The sequence below is a fragment of the Cupressus sempervirens genome, chromosome 2 (assembly GCF_028749045.1).
Source record: "Cupressus sempervirens isolate cs-2001-9-10 chromosome 2, ASM2874904v1, whole genome shotgun sequence".
Taxonomy (NCBI): Eukaryota; Viridiplantae; Streptophyta; class Pinopsida; order Cupressales; family Cupressaceae; genus Cupressus; species Cupressus sempervirens.
The window spans coordinates 306775292-306799602 of record NC_143119.1 but is presented as its reverse complement, the minus strand read 5'-3'; the positions used below and the strand labels follow the sequence as shown (position 1 = coordinate 306799602).

Below are 24311 nucleotides of genomic sequence, written 5' to 3'. Positions count from 1 at the left end.
AAAGTTTTTTCTTTTGCTCTTAAACTCAACTTGACCAATTTCATTAAGAAAAACAAATTAATATTTTTTTCTAAATTTAATAATTCTTTATTTTATATATATGGAAAATATATAATTTTATTATCTCACTATCTCACAAATTTAAAGAAAAAAGAACTTCAAAAAAGCAGTAGTCCACTTAAACCCTATCATTTAGTCCTCCGACTCTCATTAATTTAGACTATTCTAGTGGAACCTCTCTACAATGTGGTTATTGATGCTACAAAATCTATAATTTTAAAGTTTTAGGAAAAAATGAAAAAATAGCCGTCTTTTAAAACAATTAATTAATTATTTTTAAAATGTCATAACAAGGCAAGTCTTCCAGCGAAGAACCCTGTGAAACTCTCAGATTTTTGCGAGATGTCGTCTATGAAAACGTAGGTAAGAAGTGACAGCGCACGAAGTGAAGAAGTTGTAAAGGACTTGTTTTCGCGAGGAAAATTCGTGCTGCGCAAAGGAGAAAAGCCTCACAGAACGGTAAGTTCTGTTTTCATGTAATCAATCCAGTATTCTCGAATCTCGAAGCCTAATATAATGTAGCATACTAGTCACATATGGCTTCTGCAAAACATGCCGCTCAGCATCCTGTCAATCGCTTTCACGAGGGTTAAAACATGAGAGGTTCTAAGAGGAGTCACTTTGCAGCTATTACACAGTTTTTAGGGAAGCGTGTTTACCATGCCAACAAAAAGGTGAACCAAATGAGACAATGAAGAGTTATCTGGAAGAGTGTTGCTAGAGACAATTATGACAGGGAAAAATGCAATTGTTTTATTACACAGTTGCCTCTCGACTTGAGCTACATTTGTGTGGAAGCTATCACTTTTTTGAGATAGGGCTTGTGGGTTAAGAATAAGGATAAGGAGTTAATGAATAGGGTACATCTATGTTACATTGGAATATCGTTACCAGGAGATGTGGGGCACATCCCGTGGACTAAGAATCAGTTACAGTCATTGTAGTTTAAATCTTCTTAGGATTGACTCCAAATCATGAATTTTTTTTTTTTTCAATTAAGTGGGATATATTTGGGAGAAAAATAGGAAATCGGAAAACATTTGAAAATTCCTGAAATTGTCTTTTAGAAAACAAGAAATATAGTGGCAAACAAAGAAAAAATTGCTACTTTTCCATCTGACACAGCTCAAAATCACGGTACATGCTATTTTTCATTATATTATCATGCTTAACCTAGCTCGAACTCTTCAAAATTTGTGGATGTCAAGAGGTCACAAAGGAGTAATTAGGATTTAATTTAATGAAATGGAATAGGTGTTTGCTAAAAAATGAACCCTATAGTGCACCCTAATCAATCTGACGTTTGGTTACTTTGGCAAGATTCAAATCTGCAAGTTTGATACTAAAAATGAGATTTTGATGGAAAATCAAAAAACAAAAGTATGTTATAGGTAGATTGAAAGAAATACAGTTTATTTTCTATTAAACTGGCCTCAGGAATCATGTCAGCAACCAGAGGAACAAATGGACACCCTCAGGAACTGTGCTAGCGGTCAGAGAATTGAATTGCTGTCTGGACCAGCTAGCGATTATCATAACAATTGAGATTTATAAAATATATTTGCTGCTATTGTTACTAGCGTGGCAATGAAGTGAACACTGCCCAATGACAGGGATAAATGTAAATGCCTGCTTCTGTGGAGTTTGATAAAACTCATTCCTCTAGATTTCTGAACAGAAACTTGCATCAACCATTTAAGAGAGAACCCAGTCTGATTACTGAACCAAAATTTCGTCGTGACTATGTGATTGAGTCTATTAAGCTGAAAAAATACAATGCATATTCTTGTGAACTAGGCATCAGAATATGTCAAGCTTAATTAGAGGATAAGTGATAACGAATCTATTGCAAGGAAGATAATAAATCGAAATGAGTAAATAGCAGTTCTTCTAAATTACATCTCGCGGAGCATTTTATGTGTTAAATTCCATTTTATCTTATAATGGTTGCCACACATATTACAGCCTAGGATGCATGAATTTATTTTAAATGGGCGTAACAATTTTGCTTTTCATTCAAACAATAATCAACAATGTAAATAGCCACTTTTTCTGCTGGTCATTTTGGAGCCTTCATTAATAGGCACGAAAGCTAACTACTGGTAAAAAAGAATTAAAATATATAGCATGAAATAACTGCCCTTTCTCTTTATGCTTTAGGCTATTCAGAATGTTGTACAATATAATTCAAAGAATATGGGGCAATGCAATAAATCTCATTATTGGCAGTTATATCACCAGAATCAACACTTCAAACCACATCCTAGAAAGCCCTACAAAACTCATGTGCCTCTGAAGATAGAAGATAAGTAAGATTTTCAGTAAGGATAAAATAATTTCTAAGAGTATTGATTCTGCCATTTAAAAAAGATCAACAGCCTTCTTTTGCCTTTGTTGCTTCCACTTGGGCTGCTCATAGAATGTTTTCTGGTCCATCTTAAATATCTTCTGAAACTCCTCAGGCGTTAAATATGACTGCAAACAAGGATTATCACTATCAGTGAATATGTACACCCTCTTTGCTTTAGCATTAATCAGCATAAACACTGAAACGAAAGAAACCATACTGAAAGTCAAAGTAAAGGTCTAGGTATTTGCCTCTCTTTTTCTGGGATTGACTCCTGGTACTGGATTTGTAGACTTGGTTTTCAACCGTTCATAGCTGTATGTGCTTGAAAATACATCGTCTTCAGGCTTGGTTCCAGCATCCTTTGATATTTCTTTTCCATCACCATCTGCAAGAGACCTTTTCAATTTTGTACCATTTTCTGTGGATGATCCTTCACTCTCAGTCAGCTTACTTTCAACATCCTCTGTAATGCTTGTTTCAGCCTTCTCTGAATTTTTAGAGTTGTACAGAATAGAACAGTTGGCTAGAAATTAAAATCCTTTTCGTGAACATAGTCTAAGAATTTAAATTTATTCGTTTTAGCCTTAGGCCCTATAGCAATGAACATAAAATATTCACAGGAAAAGTATGGATCTGTCCACCAACCTGAAACTGTCAGGGAAATTTTTTCATCTGCAACTTCGGCAGTTGGATTTGCAGGTGAATTGCTCTCTATTTGAACACTTAAGGTCATAGGTGATGCTCCATTAGCGGTTGATATTTGTGGCTTGAAAGATGCTTTAGTCACTTTACTTTTCTCTGTATTAGTTGATGTAAAAGCAGCAGTCAGAGCAGCCAGTGCAGCTGATTTTTGTGTTGCAACACCTTTTCTAACACCATTTGAATTATGTGAAATCTGGTCCCCACTTCCATTGGATCCAGGAGTGAGATCAGAAAATCGGTTTTGTAATTTCTGTACAAATATTTGACATGAATTTGTTTCAGTACATCATGAAATGCAGCATTTGAGAATAAGATATATATTTATGGTTCTGACCTCAACAGTTTGTGCAGGCTTTCCTTGAAGAATTGAAAGCTTTTTTTCAAATGAATTTCCCTGGATCTGCAATGGTAAAAATGCTCACCCAAACAATCACATAATTCTCAGCATTCAAACCAGCCAAATATAAGTTATGTGAAAACATGTGACAGTTTATGGATCACTGTTTGCAGTGTAACAAATTGACAATTAATCAAGTTTTCAGTACTTTATTAGAAGAAAGTTGATTGCCAGGAAGATAATTAATCTTATCATATCGAACTTTTGACATGTATCCTCCTAGATCTGCATTCGATACAATAGAACATGTTGGATAAATTTTGACGTAATAGAAAACATACCACAGCCTTGGAAGCATCCCATGCAAAATACCGAGTAAAGAAATATGGTTCATTTCCTTCAGTTACTTTGTAAAGTGGAGTATCTTGAGATAACCCTTCATATAAGGCTGCACGCTCCATGTATTTCTGCTAAATTTGTACCATTTCAGTTAGAAACTATGATATGGTAATGATGCCATGGAGATATCGTGGTCACATTTTTTTCAAGCACATGCATGCATTACATGAAGGCACAAGTTGGTAGGAGTACTGGTTTCCATAGATAATGATCTTCAAACTATAAACATTCTTTCTAGTTACAACAAGCTCATTCATATAATAATATTTTGAAAATTGATGCAAACAAATTATTATATTTGTTTTTCTTCTACCTGGCCAATCTCAAAACCTTGTTGCTTTAATTTGGCCTGTACATGCTGACCGATCCAGATAAAAACTTCACTATGTGTATCCAGTACCATGATATCCTCTGTTAGTAGGTCATCTTGACTGAAGTTGAAGACTTCTACAAGCTGCTACAAATAATACAAAATTACAAGGTAATACAATCTTGGTATGAGAACTCAGCAGACTATTTGACAGAAAAAAGGTGAAATAAGCTAGGCCTTATCATTATGAAATATACTAGTGCTGCAGTATGTCAACCACCTTCAATGTGCCTGCAATTTTCAAGCATACCACAAACACGTAAATTAGTTTTTCTAGGCATACCTCAAACACGGGAAATTAGTTTTCCTAGTGCCAGTTTGGCAGTTTCTTCTGAAGATTGTGTTTGAAGCAAAGTTACAACTGGTACCCAATTAGTGCAGGAAAAATAAATTAATAATCAGTCTTTTCAATTAATTAAATGAGACAAGTAATTAAGGAGAAAGAAAATTGATCCTGAGAAGCCTCAAAATGTGACAGTCCAAGCAATTAGAAAACGTACCCTTGTCAAATTCACAAGCATATAAATGAGGATCTCCACTGGTTTCTTGGCATCCCTTCTGACTTACATAACTCTGCCTTCCACCGAGTGCATTCCAAAAGGCTGCTGGTTCTGTTCCTTCCTTTACAGCTTTTGAACTAGTACCGGGCTGAAAATAAAATGGTTGTCAAGTATCTTTATAAGCTTAAAACATTGAAAGTTCAAGCACTATCATATGGCATGTCCTAAAGCTTTCTCCATTTATTACTCAATGTGTAATTTATTAATTATTTGAGTCCACGAATTAAAAAAATAGTGGCTCATATGTTAACAATTTTTCTTTGCAGTTCAATTTAGAAAAGCCAATAACAACATGATTTTATTTAGAAAGTCACTGATAAGGAAACTAGGATTAGCATCTGAGCATTGCCATCTTATCATAATACTCACTTTTAAGAACTCTGGGAGTCTGGTTGCTGATCTTTGCTGCTCAATCGTTGTAGAGTTACCATGCCAAGTGAAAAATGATGTTCCAGTCTGTAGCAAGAAGCAACATGTGGAATCCAAAGAGGTTGCCACCTGTATGTATCAAATAAAAACATTAGTGAGAATAGACTTGATTCCCGCCTACCAAAAGGTGTTTTTGGTTCTCAAGCTTATCTTCTATTTACATGAATCTGGCTTCACATTCATGCTCTTTGTAGTTTGTAGAGTATGTTGTTATGTAATCAACAGTTTTGTACTGAGATACGTTTATAACTTTATTATCAATAGAAGTATTCAGAATACTTCAAGCTCATTTGCAAAAAGAGGTTGTTATGACATGTTTCCTAGGTGTAACTTTCTGCCTGCCCATGACCACAGGAAATAATAACTATATCCCAGGCTTCATCTTCTTGGTAGCCAAATGTGAAAATTTGTTGAAGACTGTTTATGGTTACAAAAAACGCATTTAAATACTTCAAAGGTCCTCAGTTAAATCATGTCCTAATTTTTGGTTCTGAATATTTAGTTGAACAGAATAGGTGGCCTGCCATCCTTTTTATTTTATTCTACATACATCGATTCATAAGTGCACAGAAAGAAAAGTCCTTGATATACACAAAGTTAAGCATTTGATTCTGGGATCTGCCTTTATTGTAGGCAGATAAATTGTATATTTACCCGCATATAATTATATAAACATTACATGGCAAGAATAACTGATAAGTAAAAATAGGACAATGACATTTACCGGATTAACTTGAATTGCTTTACTGTTGTGGGGTTCTGTACCACGAAGTTGAAGAAGCATTACATAATCCCCGCTACTTGTCTCATCTGTCATACCATTCTCTAGATTGTCCTCTTTGCTTCCGAAGTTTATTTGGCCCTAGAGAATAAAGGAGATACAGTTATGTCACTGCAAATATGAAAGGGTTTGTTTTTCTCCATAAAAACATACATCAGCAATTGATTCCAAATTTTACAAATCAGGTGCCCACTTATTTTGTTGAAAATTACCAGAATAATCAAACCAGAAAAGCTAAATGCGATTTTAAAAATTAGACTTAAAGAAGATATTATGCTTTACAAATATTTTCAATACACACATTCAGGATGACCATGTTTGGAAAGAGAGTAATAAACTGGGCTGGTTCTTTTCCTTGAACAATTAGACCCTACAACAACAGCAACCATTTAATGTTAGTTCATTGTGTACAGTAATTGCTTTGAGTGTTGCATTATAAGAAATATGAGTTAAAATCCTGTAGGTCATTACATCCACAACCATGCACCTGTACTGGTCTTCCTTTCAAAGAGTTAGCGATTGAATTTGTTAGTTGAACAGCTTTTCTTTTATCCTCCTAAACCAATTGAAAAAATGGGAGCATCAACACCTCTGAAAATACAATTATACTATTCAAGTGAAATAAAAATACTGAAAACAAACATTCTGTTTCAGGACATTCCTTGAAGGTGAAATTTCGTCGCAACCGGAAGCAAAAAAGATTTCAAGTTTCAACATCTACATAATGCAAGGTTGATAGGCATATTTATCATCCAAGTTTTAATCACGACACATAAGTATAATAAGAAATTGTGTTCTCATACCTCTGTACTTTGTTGCCCAAGCCATGAGCAAAGAAAATAGTCCTCTTTACGATCTTCTCTGTGGTAAGTATACAAAATGATATAGCAGCCTTCACTATAAAATTTTCCAACATCCTCTTTTGGAACAAGAGTCTTAACATTGTTGTTGACCCACCATACCTAGGATATCACAATGAGGTGTTCTCTCTTAGCCAATTGGTTAGCTTTGACGGAAAGTATATCAATACATTGACAACCAGAATATCCGAAACATCTAGTAAATTGTTTTATGAGGACTGCCAAAGTCAGACCTCTAGCTTTCCTCCTCCCTCAAGCAAAGGCGGACTTTCGTCTTTCCCTGGAGCTGCCTTTGAGACACCTTTAGCACCGACTTCTTGCTTTTTAAGTAAAGCTATTGATATTAAACAGTTAGTCCTTAAAATAATAGGCACCTTAATCTATACTAATCACTTCTCGCTTTTTGAGCAAGGCAAAAAATACAAATTATTGATCCTAAAGCATTAGTCCTTGAAAACATAGAAATTGTAAACTATGTGTGACATGAAAAATGAGATTTCACAAACAAAGAGGACATTTTTCAATATGATCGAGAGGTAGGATTTTAAATGATTTGAATGAAACTGTTGCATCCTTATTTTTGCTTAATTATAAAATATTCCTTGTAGCCGTTGAGACTTCAGGCAAAGCTGAGTTGATCGTTATGGTTTTATGTGAAATGGAAGTGTTGGTTATTTGTTATAATTTCATGGGAACTTGGAATCATAGTTCAAAATCTCGCTGAAATATTGGTGATATCTCAGCTTCATGCAAGATTCTAGACTCATCATGTTGAAAATTATATGGTGTTGCTTCACATACATATGGCGTATATGAAGCAACACCGACACTCTAACCCTAGGATGCTTCGTGGCAGAACAAGGGTGTCCCATGCCTAATCCCGGGTAGGGAGGGCATTTCTCAGTTGAGATTGTGTGGGGATACTTAAGGGTCCACAAGTGGGAGGTTAAGCCCTTGACAATGCTTCTTTTCTGCACCAGATGCCAGGACTTGCACAAGACATGGTCAAGATCTGCATTCTTAAGCCTTCATGATTAACGGTACTATTCTTTACATGTTATTCAAGTTCAGTTGATTATGAAATTACCATGTGGCAGTTGGAAATATTCTTTTCAGTATTGATTAGTTGAACTTAGTAGTAATGGTTAGTTATGATGGCATATATATATATATATATATAGCATTTGTTTGTTGAATGCTGTTTCAATTTTAGTTAAGATAATTCAGTTAATCTTTTACAACTGTTAATCTCTTTCTAATGAACATGTAAAATAGCTGTTATCACTGCTTTCTCATGCTCATATTATGCAAAAGTAACTCTATTCAATGATATGAAAGTTGTTAGGTTAGGCTGGGAAAAACTGGATATTACAGAAACATGTAAAGGAACTGCAACTGATAGTCCATAATAATTATGCAAATTATTAGCATTTCAATTAGGGATAAAAAATCTGAAGTGCAATTGAAGACATATTATTCAGTTCTAGAGTATCATTTAGCATTTTTCTATTACAAATAAGTCAAGGCTTAAATAGATACATCACTCACATGCAACTTTTCCTTTCCCATCCTCGGAGCCAGAAGTTCCACTACCCATTGGCCAGGACTCAAAATTAGCTTTAAAATCTAGTGTTTCAAATCCTTGAATGACTCGTACCAAATGTGTCTGCTTGGCCCTTTTCTGGGTTGAAACAAATTCCTGAAAAAGGTAATGTCTAAGATCAGAAATCTTCAATTTTTTTTGTTTATTTACTTAAAACTTACATTCGTTTTGATACTAAATCATGTTCTTACCTCTGCAGCTAAGCTTGCAGCTTTTCTATCTTCCAATTGAGTTACACGACCAACCCATATATAGATCTCAGATCCACAATCAAGTACATAACATTTATTTGATTCCAAGACCAACTTCGACAAGGGCCCATCCATGGCCTGCAGCTGTCCATCCATAATACTAATTCGCAGAAAGCCAAATAAAACAATTATTCAGTTGTTTAATTCAATTACCTGAAACAATAACATAATTCATTAAAGTGACCTAGTTATTAGCAGTTTCTGTATCACAATCTTTTTGTTATTTTATTAAGCATACCAATCTCAGATACATTATAATTAAAAATTTTCTTTTTAAGCGATTGATTGTGCAATCTAGAATTGCATCAAGATGGGCCTCAATCCTTTTTGATGTACAAGGCACATTACCACGGGAAAACTTAGAAGCCATCTAAATTCTTGGACATGTGATGTAAGGAAAAACAAGGAGCTCAGGAGACGGGCATATTTGTCAGAAAAATAAGAACTCACAGGTAAAGTTTTCCGGATGATGTCTCTAACTGTATACTGTCTTCAGTGTTACTCTTCTTACCAATTGGAGCAAATCCCCCAAACAAAGCCCAGAACTCACCAGAGGCAGCTTCTGCTACAAGCTTTCCATCCTCTATTGATCAAAACTCAAAACATGTTGTCAGTAAATGGATTCATTGACATCATAAAGCATATCAAAATTAAAATTAAAATCTTACTTTAAAGTGACTAATCAAAGAAAAGTGAGTATTTAAGAACGAACCAATCACTGCGATTTGACACTGCCCTTCATGATTTTTATGTTTAATGTACTGTACGACATCCAAGGCCTTAGCACGTTCTTGAATGTTTGATGTTGCTCCATTGAATTGATAGATCTTTGATTCCGTGTCAAGAACAAAAACATCGTCATGGTTCAGTGAAGAACGAGCAAATGGGACCTGTATTGCCAAAACCAGGATCCATATTGTAATTCCCAGATGGCAGAGTGGAAGATTTCTTTCTAATCAGACACTGAAGTCTGACCAGCATTTGTGTTCTATGCTGAATATCTTATTAAAGAAGAGTTAAAAAAATACTTCAAGTCAGTTCTTTGAGCCTAAGAAAAGATATTGTGTGATTTGAATAGAAATTCCTTTCTGTATCTTTGAATCTTTCATTCAATATGTGGATTCTGAATAGAAAGAAAATGTGACTGGCTGTCTAAGCTACATCATATTTACCTGCTTCACTCGTACAACACGCCTGCCTTTACATATATATAGACTTGGTTCATATTTTCCTGTGTTTATCCCATTATCTCCAGAAAGCATAGATCCTTCTAAGGGTATAAAGCATGGCTTGAACAATGACAAAAATTTATCGCTCTCATAGCCATCTAGTTCCCTATATTGCACTGTTCGTCCACCCAGAGCTGCATCAAGTTCAATTGCTTTTTTGCCAGCTGTGTTGGCTTCATCCTGTGATCATTAAGAGTCACTTCATAAAAACAAATCATTTAATAAGAAATACATAAGAAATTGTACCCAACTCTATAGCCTTAAGTAATCCACTTTTTCTGAACTTACCTGGCTACTGTCTTTCCCAATCCAAAAGAATATGTCATAATAACGATTCCCACTTGTTGATGCCCCTGTCTGCAAGAGAATATACCAAGAGAAATTATTGAACTTATCCAGCATTCATAAATATAATTAAGTATTTCAATGACGCAATGCAAGACTCTATATTGAGCAGTTTACAGGATTAAAATATATTGTACGCAAAACTCTTGTTGATTGGAATTAAGGGGCTGCATTCTTCTTCTCATGATATAAGAGGGGAAAATGATTAAAGACAATAATCAATATCGCGCTGAGAAAATCAAGCTTACCCGCAAAACTATGTAAGAGTCTTTGGAGTAAAATTTACCATACTCTGATTTTGGTATTGCAACTGGATGTAAATCTTCAATTTTCCATATATCCATGCCACTGAGAATAAAAGTTAAGGTAAAAGTAGAGAAGAAATAATCTTTAGTACTTCTCAAATTGCCAGAAATCCCCAGACATGACATGTAATGTATCTGTAAATGGTAAAAATCTACCTTATATATTAACAGTGGCTAGTTTCTGCTAGTTTACAACAATGAAAATGAAGTATTATTGCAAGCTATGGTGTCCTGAAACATATATGCAAATTCTACGGTGTCTTGAAGCGTTTTTTAAAACTATATAACAACAATGCATCTTCAAATGCATGCACTATACAATCGTATCATATGAGCATTTTTTATGTACACCTGTCACAAGAAGGTAAAATGTACACATTGATCAAGTGTTTTGGAGGATACACTTTCTGACCAGCTCCTTGAAATGCGGGATCAACATTCTTCATAGACATGGTGATTGCAGATTTTTTAATGTTCTGTTTCACTTGAGATCCAAATTGGCTTCCTTGACACAGCTTTGACTTTCTGTTCCAAAAGAAATTGCACATCTTCAGTAATTTTAATCATTTGCACCCCATAAAGTTCTGAAAATTTAATAGTCAGCTACTTCTGAGAAAACATCTTGCATGGCATCATTATATGTGTTATGCTTATGAGAGAGAAATTATACTTAAGGGAAAATATGATGACAAATGAAAGGAATTCAGGTAGTCCAGTACAGAGGGATTTTCTTTATTGAGATGGAGATTTGAATAAACAGTCATCAATTTATATAAACAATAGGTCACAAACTTATGATGCATGGGAAAAGGTCCCTGACATTTTATGCAGGATATATCCGTGGCTAAGTTAAATTAATATTCGCAACCCAAAAATTTGTAGTTCCTTATGAGCAGATTATAGAGTCATGAGATATAATATTTTAATTTATACATTTCAATAATGTGCTATGAAGTTCATATTTGCAAAGGAAATAGTTCTACAAGTGAGCCAACTACTGAATGGAGAGATAGTTGGGGTAACCTCTGAAATGGAGGATAGCTACTACTGGATGTGGTTATGCATAGGCTAGAAGTGATAATACAATGCCTGCAAAATTTGTGATAGAGAAAGGACTTTGGGGGTGATTTGGATGGATGTAGCATGTCGGTATAAATTGTTGCCTTTTATATACCAATGTCCAAATAAATCCATCTCTCTTAGTCTTGTGGTACCAGATAACTCACAGTACACAAATGTGAATTCTCTGTATCCATTTTGTGCTTGAAACAGATATGGACCTTAAACATATCTGGGTCATGTTTGTATCCATGAGGGTCCAAGTAAAGAAGGTCAGGGGGTGTATTGTATTGGTCATTGCATACAACGTTTCGGTGTTAAAAGCCATTACAAGTTCGGCTTCCTTTTAACTCACTGAAATCAAGATTTCTCCTTCAAGCTTTAGAAGATTGACAGCGAAACTATTAACCAAGAGCACACAATATTTACATATGGATTTCCTCAAACCCAGGTAATCATAACTGAGCAACATGACAAAGGCCATCACCAAATGGTGAAGGTACTTCGGATTAAGAGTAATATTCTTGTCATAGATTTCAGCAATTATGTGTATATGTGTGCGTATGTGTATATATTTATATACATCTAGTATGTTACACATACATGTGTGTCTATATATATTCACAAGTATGAATGGGGCCAAGTGATATTTCAAATTTCCAAGCTGGATACGACAAGCAACTTTTCAGCACTGAAATGTTCATTCTGAATCTTTACACACTTCGTTAGATATGATTATCTTTTCCACTTCTTGCAAAATAGCAATGGCATGTTCAAATGATACTGTGGCTGGCATATAATATGCAACTGATCATTGCGTGACATATTTTCAAATCCACTGTTTGAAAGACCAAACCTATAATTTAAACATAATTACCTGGACATAAATGATTTCAGTTGTAGGAATGGCACAACAGAATTATTGCAAGATTGATCTAAAAATTATAACTCGTAGAAAAATCCAAGATGGATACTTCAAATAAATTTGTGCACCGAAGATGGCCATTATCAATCTTTATTGTGCACTTTATTTTATAAATATACTTATTGTCCTGTACAGTTACGAGCATTATTTCCAAATCACATTACTGCAATATAGCAACTAACTGTAAACGATTTCAGTTGTAGGAATGGTGCAACAGTATTATTGCAAGATTGATCTAAAAATTATAACTTGTAGAAAAATCGAAGATGGATACTTTAAATAAATTTCAGCATCGAAGATGGCCATTATCGACTTTATTGTGCACTTTATTTTATAAATTTTCTTATTGTTCCGTAGAGTGACGAGCACTATTTCCAAATCACGTTACTGCAATATAGCAACTAACTGTTTAACTTGACAACGTGGCTGGAAAATTGCAATATAATATTCAGGTATCTTGTAGCAGATTGTTGAAATCTCCTATTAAGACTGCACATATGTTTACTTTCTAAAATGTAAATCATCTTACAATCTGCACAATAATGAGAAAGGATGAACTTTCTAATTCATAATTTAGGGCGAGAAATTTCCTCCAAGAACTAGTGAGGAAATAGTAAGTATCTAGTTTTGCTCACATAGATTTGTAAAGAAGTCATAAATAGAGGAACTTAATTTTGAGTGATTGGTTCTATAATAAATACCATTTAAAACAGGTTGAGTTTAAATGGGGCAAAATGATCTATAAAATTGTGAAGTTGTATATGCCATATATGTTCCTAGGAGACATTGGGCATACGGACAAGATAATATGTTCGTCATCGCTTGTGAAATCATCGTAACCTATGGATCTTCGAAAGGATAAGCATCTTAATGAAAATATGTTTCTAGTGGCAAGGCCAATGGTACAGGATAGAGTTTTTTGGAAAGCTTTTTCTTGATAAACTGTGGTACAAGATACGAGAAGATTTGAGGGACAATTTGTGTCGGTAGACTTAGGATGCTTTACGATATGCCTATTACTTATTCAAAAGAGATAAGAGGTGTAAAATTAAATGTTCATTTGGTGACAACAGCATGTGCAGGCGAGGGTAAGCATTAAAAAATAAGAAAGAACAGTCTAGCTCTGGTAAAGATTTGCGTGCAAAAGAAATGGACAAAGATTATGCGGTTAGAACCGGGACTTGCAAAAGAGTATGGTCATAGGTGCACTCCTATACATAACAGCATGTGGGAATGGTTTTCTGATCTTCTTCGAGGCTTGGAAAATTTTTTAATTGAAAGATACGAGTATTGCTAGAGATATTAGGGAAGTATAGAAGGGTATAGGCAAAATGTATATTGCCTACGGGTCAGTATGACTAATCTTAACTCACACAGAAGTGTTGAAACTTGAAACAAGTAACAAATTTTATTAAATGCCACTAACGAAAATTTTGAAACAATAATTTATCTGAATAGGTTTCCACAATCCATTAGACCTTTTTGACAATTTGCTTCTGGATTTGATTGTGTTTGCTATTTATTTATTTATTTATTTATTTATTTATTTTTTTTTAGCATCAACGTTTCGGATCACACTCTGTGGTCCATCATCAGGATGAGAGAATGCAAGAATGAAAAAATGTGAGCTGATCCAGCTAGTGCAGGGGTTAATAAAGGGAGAAGGTAGGTAAAAAGTGAGGTGGATAGAAAAAAAAAAACTTGAGGGTAGGACCCACGGGAGAGAGAAAGAAGAAGAAGCATTGAAAACAAGGAGTACAAAAATGACAAAACCCCAAAGGAAAAAAGAGATAAAATTAAAAGAACTTAATTGAGAGTAAACGAAGGAGTCTCCCAAGTAATGAATTAGAGAAAATAATTAGTAAAAAACAAAGCAATCTAGAGGCAAAAGCAAGTAAAAAAGAAAAAGAAAAGCGTTAAAAGGACAGGAGATATAATAAATATATGTATGCGTATATGAAAATGTAAATATAAATACTATAAAAGGAAATTAATACTAAATACTGGTACAAATATGGCCTAATAATAACGATATAAATAAAGAATAAATAAGACAACTATTGAGGTAAAAAATGAATAAATAAATAAATAAATTTAAACAAATAAAAATCAGTGAGGAGAAAAAGACGAGAAAAAGCGAACAAAGGAAGAAGAAAAGGGGGACCAAGACTAGAAAGTACAAGAAGGGGGAGGCTGAGGCGGAGAACAAAAAGGAGGGGGGGGGGGGGGTTTAGAGCCACGACATAAAGGAAAGCATACACAAGAGGCAAAGGAGCGAGCACGACCAGGGAAGAAGAGAGGAGGAAGGACAGGGAGGGGGGATGCTCAAGGGCAATGATGACTATCCAGCAAACTTAATAATGGTTGCCAAGACTAGCTCAAGGACCATCCATCCTCTCGATTGAGATTAAGGGGATGGTGGTGAATTTCAATGGCTTCCATTAACTTCCTCTTGAAGTAGTTATCTTCCTTGACAAGGATTTGGGTGCTCTCGAGACAAATGTGGTGTTTGGTTGCAGATGAGTGCTCTGCTAGAGCAGATTTTTGGACTCTTTCATGTTTGATGTCTGCACCATGCTCCCTAACGGCTCCATCTTGGGTGATGCAGGTACGTCTACCTACACTCTTAACTCTCATGACGTGCATTGTAAGTCTTTTTGTTCTTCTCTCTTAAACTCTGTAGTTGGTGCAGCCCATCGAGCCCCTCATGCGTTAAATGCTAGTCTTGTCACCCTGAATATCAATGAGCCATCGTCCAGCGTGCAGGCCTCTTGCTTGATTAACTCTGTTTCTACCCCTTCGTCCAGCGTTCTTGGTCGGACTGTTGGTGTTCCGCTCTCTAATGCGGTTGTTGATGCTTCCCATCGTGCCCCTCACTCTTTAATTGCATTTCCTGTCACCACTAATAAGAGTGAGCGGGGGTCCAACGTGCAAGCTCCCTCCTGGGACATCTTGGATTCTGCTCCTTCATCCCCCACTATGGCGACGTCGGAGTGGGAGTCTCTCCATCTTCCTAGTGGCTCTAATGCTCTCCCAGCTGCCGCCAATCATGTGGTTCATCCCTTGAACCTTAGTGCTAACCCTATTAGTGACCAGTCCGGTTTCCCTTCTCTTTCCCACCACACAGTGCTCGATTGGGAAAATAAACTTGTGGTTAACTTATCTCATGCCATTATTGATCGTCTTTCCTTTAATTTTTTGAAACGTGGTCTCAACTTTGCCTGTGCTCCTCGATCTATTCCTCACATTAAATTTTTGGTTGAGATCGAGCAAGCTATTCGCTCCCTCTCCTCTGATTTGGCGGATGAGGTCAGACAGGACTGTGCTGTTGCCCTCAGGCGTGCCAAACTGCCCAGACTCAACTTCCCCAAAGCTGAGTTGTGTGCCTTCAAGCATTTAGTTGCCAACAACGATATTGTCATTACCAAGGCTGACAAAGGTAATGCCACTGTCATCATGAACAGACATGATTATGTCACCAAGATGGAGGTTTTGCTCTCTGACTCGAATAGCTACAGAATCCTTCCTCGTAACCCGTGTTTGAAGATTCTCAAGCTTGTCAAGGCCGCCATATCCAAATCCTCCTTTGATGAGACCACTAAGAAAAAATTGTGGCCATCTAAAGAAGTAACTCCTCGCATCTATGGGGTTCCGAAAATTCATAAAGATGGCATCCCGCTTCGACCCATTGTTGACACCATTGGGTCGCCAACCTATGAGTTGGCATCTCATCTTGCCAAGCTCATCTCCCCATTGGTGGGAAATTCTAACACCTTTGTCAAGGATTCTAGCCACTTCGTCCAATTTTCCAAGGACGTCAAGTTGGAGAAAAATGACATCTTGGTGAGTTTTGATGTGGTTTCTCTCTTCACCAAGGTGCCCATTCCGGACTCTATCGACATCATCAAGGAGAAGATGGGTGAGGAAATCGCTTCCTTAGTGGATTTATGTTTGAGGTCCACTTTCTTTTCCTTCCAAGGCATCTTCTATGAGCAAGTAGACGGGGTGGCTATGGGCTCTCCCCTGTCCCCAGTCATCGCCAACCTTTATATGGAGCATTTTGAAGAGGTGGCCCTCCACTCTTACCCCCTTAAACCCAAATGGTGGAAGCGATATGTGGATGACACAAATGTGTGTTGGCCACATGGTCAAGACAAGCTAGTGGAGTTCCACCAGCACATCAACAACTTATCCACCAACATCTCCTTCACGATGGACCTTGAGTCAAACAACCAGTTACCGTTCCTTGATGTTCTTCTCATCAAGAAGGCAGATGGAACCCTCGGTCGTTGTGTGTATCGCAAGGCCACGCACACTGATTTATACCTCCACTCTTCATCTCACCATCACCCCAGCCAAAAGGTTGGCATCCTCAAGACCCTTTCTCTTAGAGCCCTTAGAATTTGCGATGATGACAACTTGAACCAGGAGCTGACCCATCTCCGCCGTGTCTTCAAACTTAATGGTTACTCTCATAAGCAAATTTCTAAGGCGCTTAACCAAGCCAAATCTTTCCTTCTCGCCAGTGCCAACCACAAACCTCTTTTGTCTCCTCCTCCCTTGAGTGCGGCCCTTCCTTTCGTTGATGGTATATCCCAAAAGATTGCCAAAATCTTGTCCAAAAAGGGCCTCAGGGTTACCTTCAAACCCCTGTCCAGGATCCGTAACTATGTTCCCCCTCTTAAGGACTCCAAGGATGCTCTTCTAAACTCAGGAGTCTACAAGATTGTTTGCTCTTGTGGTGTAGCCTACATAGGAGAAACAGGTCGCTCTTTCCAGACTAGAATTAGGGAGCATGGTGCAGACATCAAACATGAAAGAGTCCAAAAATCTGCTCTAGCAAAGCACTCATCTGCAACCAAACACCACATTTGTCTCGAGAGCACCCAAATCCTTGTCAAGGAAGATAACTACTTCAAGAGGAAGTTAATGGAAGCCATTGAAATTCACCACCATCCCCTTAATCTCAATCGAGAGGATGGATGGTCCTTGAGCCAGTCTTGGCAACCATTATTAAGTTCGCTGGATAGTCATCACTGCCCTTGAGCATCCCCCCTCCCTGTCCTTCCTCCTCTCTTCTTCCCTGGTCGTGCTCGCTCCTTTGCCTCTTGTGTATGCTTTCCTTTATGTCGTGGCTCTAAACCCCCCCCCCCCCCCCCCTTTATGTCCTTCCTCCTCTCTTCTTCCCTGGTCGTGCTCGCTCCTTTGCCTCTTGTGTATGCTTTCCTTTATGTCGTGGCTCTAAACCCCCCCCCCCCCCCCCCCTTTTTGTTCTCCGCCTCAGCCTCCCCCTTCTTGTACTTTCTAGTCTTGGTCCCCCTTTTCTTCTTCCTTTGTTCGCTTTTTCTCGTCTTTTCCTCCTCACTGATTTTTATTTGTTTAAATTTATTTATTCATTTTTTACCTCAATAGTTGTCTTATTTATTCTTTATTTATATCGTTATTATTAGGTCATATTTGTACCAGTATTTAGTATTAATTTCCTTTTATAGTATTTATATTTACATTTTCATATACGCATACATATATTTATTATATCTCCTGTCCTTTTAACGCTTTTCTTTTTCTTTTTTACTTGCTTTTGCCTCTAGATTTCTTTGTTTTTTACTAATTATTTTCTCTAATTCATTACTTGGGAGACTCCTTCGTTTACTCTCAATTAAGTTCTTTTAATTTTATCTCTTTTTTCCTTTGGGGTTTTGTCATTTTTGTACTCCTTGTTTTCAATGCTTCTTCTTCTTTCTCTCTCCCGTGGGTCCTACCCTCAAGTTTTTTTTCTGTCCACCTCACTTTTTACCTACCTTCTCCCTTTATTAACCCCTGCACTAGCTGGATCAGCTCACATTTTTTCATTCTTGCATTCTCTCATCCTGATGATGGACCACAGAGTGTGATCCGAAACGTTGATGCTAAAAAAAAAAATAGCAAACACAATCAAATCCAGAAGCAAATTGTCAAAAAACAATAATTTAGTTAAAGGCCTTACAACATAAGTTGATATGCAACTATTTAGGCTTGGTTTGGTAACTGTGGGAGCAGTACACAACCATTGAAGGTCATGAGGTTCGTAAACCGAGGAAACATGTTACAGCTTGAGGTTTGTTATGGTATATCAAGAAGGTTAAAAGAGTGTAGTTATAAACAGAAAGACATCAATAGCAATTATCACTTTCTTCAATGAGATTGAATACCAAACCTTATTTGAAATTTAACTAACGAAATATGAGTGTGTTTCAGAAGATTACTACATACGTCACAATATGTTCCCTTGAACAGGTTCTCTGAAAATCCATTAAAGTTTAGCTTGAGAAAAGGTAAATGATGCGAGAGCCAATTAACATGACTTATATTCTCCTGGAAAATATCCAACATCCAGGTGACTGTGTTGCTGCTACTTCTGGTACCGATTGCTCTCCCATGAATAACAAATTTACCATCATGGGTCAATTGGCAAATTTATGTTTTGAGAATATTATAAAATATTAGATATGTTTAAAAGGCTAGTGTGCAATAAAACATAAAACGTTGTAAAATATTGCAACACAGATAAGTCTGTTTTTTTTACTTGGAATCGTGTCTACACACAAAGGATTTTTGCCTTCATTTTTAATCATGAAGTTTTTCATCAATTTTCTATCTTTCCAAGACCTGCATGCCATATACATCTAGCTAATGCATACTTTTGCTTGTTTGAAACAGGGAATGCAGCTTTTATAGTGCAGGGGAACATAACTTGTTATTACTGATGAAGTGCTACATAGATGGCAGAAATGAATTCTACAATAGCCGTTTCATTTCGTTAGGATATTGTACAGTATGTGATCAAGCTTTGCGGAAAACTTATTTGTGTAACAGTACTGTTTGCAATCTGTTACCAAAGATATAGGTGGTTTTTTATCTGTTTATTTTCTTCAGCATTTCCCATGTCTGTACGGAGCGTTTTTCTCAGATGCTCTGAATATGAGAATGTAGACTCTTTTAGTGTACGCTATGGATTAAAATAGCAGTATAACTAAGCAAACATAAAACTAGCTGGCAATTCTATATATTTTACGTGCTTGACTTCATTATTTCACTGTAGGGAAGAGAAAATAATTTTTGGAAAATGAGAGGTTCACATGGATCGACCCACATTAATGTGGGAGGATATGATTGTGCTGAGATTCAATTGTAGACTATTTATGTCTTGCATCTTCACTAGCCACCATGCCATGGGAGACCATCATCAGTAGCATGATATCTTATTTATTAGTCTACGTCGTTTGATGATCTTTTCAGTTGAGTAGTTCTTGGAAAGAGATACTAGTTGCTATTCTTAAATTCTCTCAACGTGAGTACTTGACAACAGAAAAGGAGGACGTTCAACTTATCTCAGGTTTATAGGAAATAAATCTTCAAGCTCAAATTACTTTTGCAGAGTCTTCTTCTTGTTCTGAAGAGTTGTATAGTAGAAGTACTCATAAATATCTACTTAAACTGTAAAAGAATTAAAATTGTACACAAGTCATTAATTTTCAAGGAGTATAATCCAATCAAGATATCGATCAATTCCGATGGCAGCCCAACTTTGCAAGGTTTTGATTCTGACTTTTGAAGAACACCATGTCTTCAGGCTATCTACCGAGTATACAATGATTGTCATGGTTAGCAAGAAGTGACTTACAGTCGTATAATAGTCATAATCTTCAATTTTGAACTCATACCACAATAACTTTGAAGTCACCAGGAAACTCTGGTTACCCCCGCAACAAAATTGCATCACAGAATTTGAGAGTAGGAAAGAGGGGCACCCAACCCTGTAATATCAGTCCCATCTCTTGATCAATAAATTTAAATGTACAATAGCTTAATCAGACCTCCTAATGACTATGTTCAAATGTCAGATAGCTTACAAACATCTCCAAGGGACTATTTACAAATGAAACATAGGTTTTGCTCCTATTTAGGAACTCCTATACCCCATGCCAATTTGCTCGATCATCTTTGCTCTTGCTCAGGTATGATCTAATGGTTATGTTGGTTACTGGTTTACCAATTGAAAAGTGCCTCTAATCTATTCTAGATGAGTGTGAGGATCTCGATTGGCCGATGAATTATAGATGTCTCTGTTGAATAGTTGAAGGGCTCTTCTCATTAGGATCTTCCTTGTTATCTTAATAGTAATCTTTTAGCATTCAAAACGGTTCCCATCCTTATTGTGTACCCGTACTCATATCTTCAGTTTATAAACTGCTGTAATACAACAATTGCTTTGCACAAAAACTTGAGCAGAAACCCAAACTAATCTCTATAACACAGATTCTTCAATCATCCTTGCGATAAACACAGGTCAAAGCACGAAAAACTCTACGAAGAACACTTTCAATGCATTGGCACATCCAATTAAATTACACTAACAGAGACCGATCGTGATGCTACATGAAGCCAGAAATTATAAAGGAAAAACAGAAGCTGTGAATATATAAGATTACCTTCTGAAGGTGAAGGATACTGTTGTATTTGATGAGATTGGTATGAGAAGAGCAATCTGCAATCCACTATATTGCTGATAACAGAAATGCGAAACACAAGTGCAAAGAAGCTTGTTATTCCCTTTAGTCTACTTCTTACGCAGGGAATATATTTTCTTTCTTCTTTTGTGTAATAAAATAAGAGTTGATAATAAAGCAAAAGTCGGTAAAGAAAAAAAGAAGCCGTCCACTTAAGTGTGATACCCAAGGACCACTCTCTATTTCATATCTTATTTAGTCGGCACAATGGACAATTATTTTCTGGTCATAAGTTGGGACGGTCTATGCTATAGATTATTGGGGTGTTGTGCGTAGTATTGCCTATAAGAGACTCTTAACTTCTACCAAAAGTTGAATGTGTCCATGTGTATTTGGATGTGTAAGGGTTCATCTATAGTTTCAATGGTTTTTGCTACATTGGCCAGATGGGTTGGGAAACGGCTATGTAGTCATATAAAACACATTGAATAAATCTAGACACATTTATGAAGAAATGTATTATTTTATAGATATATGAGGTGTATGTTTAGATTTATGAGGTGTGAGCCTAGATGTATGAGGTTCATTTTATGTAATGATTGTATAAGTGCTTTTGATGAGTTGTGGGATGGGTTGTTTCATTTCATTGGTGAAAGGATTTTTGTTTGAATAATAATTGAGAAATTATTTAAATAATTTAATTTGGCTAAAGCATCGTATCATTTTTTCATTTATAATCAAATTTCGTAAATATGGACATTGGGTTACATGGTTTGAAGAATTCAAGTAAAATTGGTTTGGTAATATCTCTCAATCTATGGTGACCTTTTAACACATAACTTAGTGTAAACAATATTTAAATTATAATAACTTTAGTTATTAATTTGTGATAGGTTATACTGAAGGTGATAACAAAGGCATAATTTTACTGGTTAATATTATTTAGAGTATTATAAGTTTTCTTGTTTTTAAATGTTTGTAACTTTAGTAAAATTTGTTAGTGAACAATTTTTCCTGCTTGTTAGTTAGTATCTTTAATAACAAGAAAAACTAATTCACCACAAATGAGTTTTTCAATGTTATAAAAAAAAAAAAACTCTGTGTTCAAAGGCACAACTCCCTTCTTAAAAGATTAATCATTATAACCTTTATTACAAATGAATTGAATTACTTGCTCTTTTAACTCGAAAGAACACGAAGACAATTAAAATATTCACCCATAAACATAAAAGAATGTTGCAAATCTAAAAGATAATAGCTTCACAATCTATGCCACATGACATACATTAATGAGCTTCTCAAATTTTTGATCAAACTTATTGAACAACCAAAATGAATGTACACATTATTTCAACAAATCAATGGAAAAATACATCATCACAGTAAGACAAAATTTCACTCGAAACACAATCCAACCAAATAACCATACGATCATATGAGAGATGACAAGGGAATAACCACACGATTAATCACTATTCATCATTACTTCACTATCATAAATCACCAAAAAGATGTTTATCAACTATATCAAAATAACTACATCTATTCCATGTTTAGAGAGTCCCCTTCAAAGATCTAACAAAACAAAATAAATAGCCACGTGGGGCTTCCGAATCAATTTTTAAAACTAGCTCCTCAAGGAGTTATCAACTGTCAAATAAAAAGAGTTTTACAAACATACTGGCCTAAGAAAAATAAAACAACTATCGCTCGTGGCCCCTAGATCACTAACTAATTGCCAGCCATGTTGCTGACATCATCATTCAATTCCCTAGTCATAGAGAGACCATCACTGGCTTCTTTCCAAGCTTTGTGTATTGCCAGAAAGTTGTCAATTCATTTTATTGAGGGACTCCAAGTTGTTCAAGGTACAAATTCCACATCATTATGATTTGAATGACATGTTCCAACCTCTTATCTTGTGCTTCCAAATGGTCAATGCAGATGATCATCATTGAACCGACCTTGGCAACTATGGTTAGGTCCTTAACATAGACCGCTTTTGCTTGCTTCAATGCCTCTATCTTCGAAAAGAAAGCCGATTCTACTTCTTTGGAGGTTTTCCCCTCTTGGTCTATGTTCTCCATAATTTTGACATCAATGCTCTTGATGTCACCAGTTAGAATTTCCTTCAAACAATTCATCTCCTTTTGCAATTCAACACACTCTTCTAAGCCTTGTTCAATTATGGTGCTCCTCCATTCCAGATTGGCTCAAGCTATGATCGAGAAATCTACATTAACATTTACTCCAGGTTTTTCAACTAAGAACTTATCCACCCCATATTCTTGGACTTCAGAAATATTGATGATATATTCATCCCATTTTACCTTCTTAGACTCTTAGGCATTCATCTCTGACTCTAGAGCGATCATCAATTTTTCTACCCTTGCATTGGTATCCACCACATTCAACCATTCATCATAAGCGTGGGCAATTGACCTGTCTCTTTTGACCTGTTCAATGAAGCTTTTATTAAGTGGAGAAGTAATGTCTATAACATATATTGCACTTGGCAAGGCTTCTGTATCCAGATTTTGAAGTTCATGTATATACTTTGCCATCCTATGTAGGGATTGCTTAAGCTCTTGCTTATCCCTTTGATCTTTCCAAATACGCTGAGAAATCCTTGTATAACCAACGATCCATATCTTCATGTCTACAACTCTAGATGCAGGGCTGAGGATAGTTTTCTCAACTATATAATCCTATGGTGGCACATCATCTAAGCTTTTGTCAGCTACAGGCTTCATAACATTGACTACCTAGTGCCTTGTTTTCACATCAACATCTAACATAGTTTCAATTTTTGGTTTGCCTTAGGAGTCTTTCCAAGGAACTTACTCACCATATCCTCCACTAGGAGGGTTGCAGGAACTATACTTCTCTACTTGCTTACTGACAGTTGAACCAATTAGGGACAAAAACACTGTCCTTGGGGGGAGGACTTTGAAAAGTAGGGGATGCACAAATCGCCATTAAACTTAGGGTATTTTCTCCTTCTACAACCTACTTACTTCCCTTATCCATTTCACCACTTGAGCTCTTTGCCACAGATCCTTCCCTTAGGCTATCTCAATTGGCTTTGTATGAGTTTCTTTAGTAGAGCTCTGTTGACTCAACTTCTTCCTACTATGCGAGCGAGTCCACTTGATTAAGGGAGAGCATTGAACTGAACTTTGAATAGTTAGTTCATGTTCAATTCTCTGCTTTTGAAAATCTGCAGTGGGAGAGGGGACAACTTCATTAGTATCACA

General features: G+C 36.2%; 1 protein-coding gene and 1 long non-coding RNA gene across 2 annotated transcripts; one reads left to right on the top strand and one right to left on the bottom strand.

The window, feature by feature from the left end:
- Positions 1–296: 296 nt before the first annotated feature.
- Positions 297–19632, top strand: LOC149572304 (uncharacterized). Its single transcript, XR_016359908.1, has 2 exons — positions 297–519; positions 19265–19632. It is a non-coding gene; the product is annotated as an uncharacterized LOC149572304 (long non-coding RNA).
- LOC149572303 (villin-2-like) lies at positions 2161–21128 on the bottom strand. The gene is made up of 23 exons (XM_089813511.1): positions 21037–21128; positions 10984–11106; positions 10525–10624; positions 10220–10288; positions 9875–10111; positions 9415–9592; positions 9153–9285; positions 8643–8802; positions 8397–8547; positions 7082–7182; positions 6792–6950; positions 6476–6544; positions 6290–6358; positions 5932–6069; positions 5148–5276; positions 4719–4866; positions 4439–4449; positions 4162–4302; positions 3791–3916; positions 3447–3512; positions 3056–3362; positions 2659–2897; positions 2161–2535 (listed from the first exon to the last, which is right to left on the bottom strand). The coding sequence occupies exons 2-23, from the start codon at positions 11031–11033 to the stop codon at positions 2422–2424; spliced, it is 2895 nt and encodes a 964-aa protein (XP_089669637.1). The 5' UTR covers positions 11034–11106; positions 21037–21128; the 3' UTR covers positions 2161–2421.
- Positions 21129–24311: the final 3183 nt, after the last annotated feature.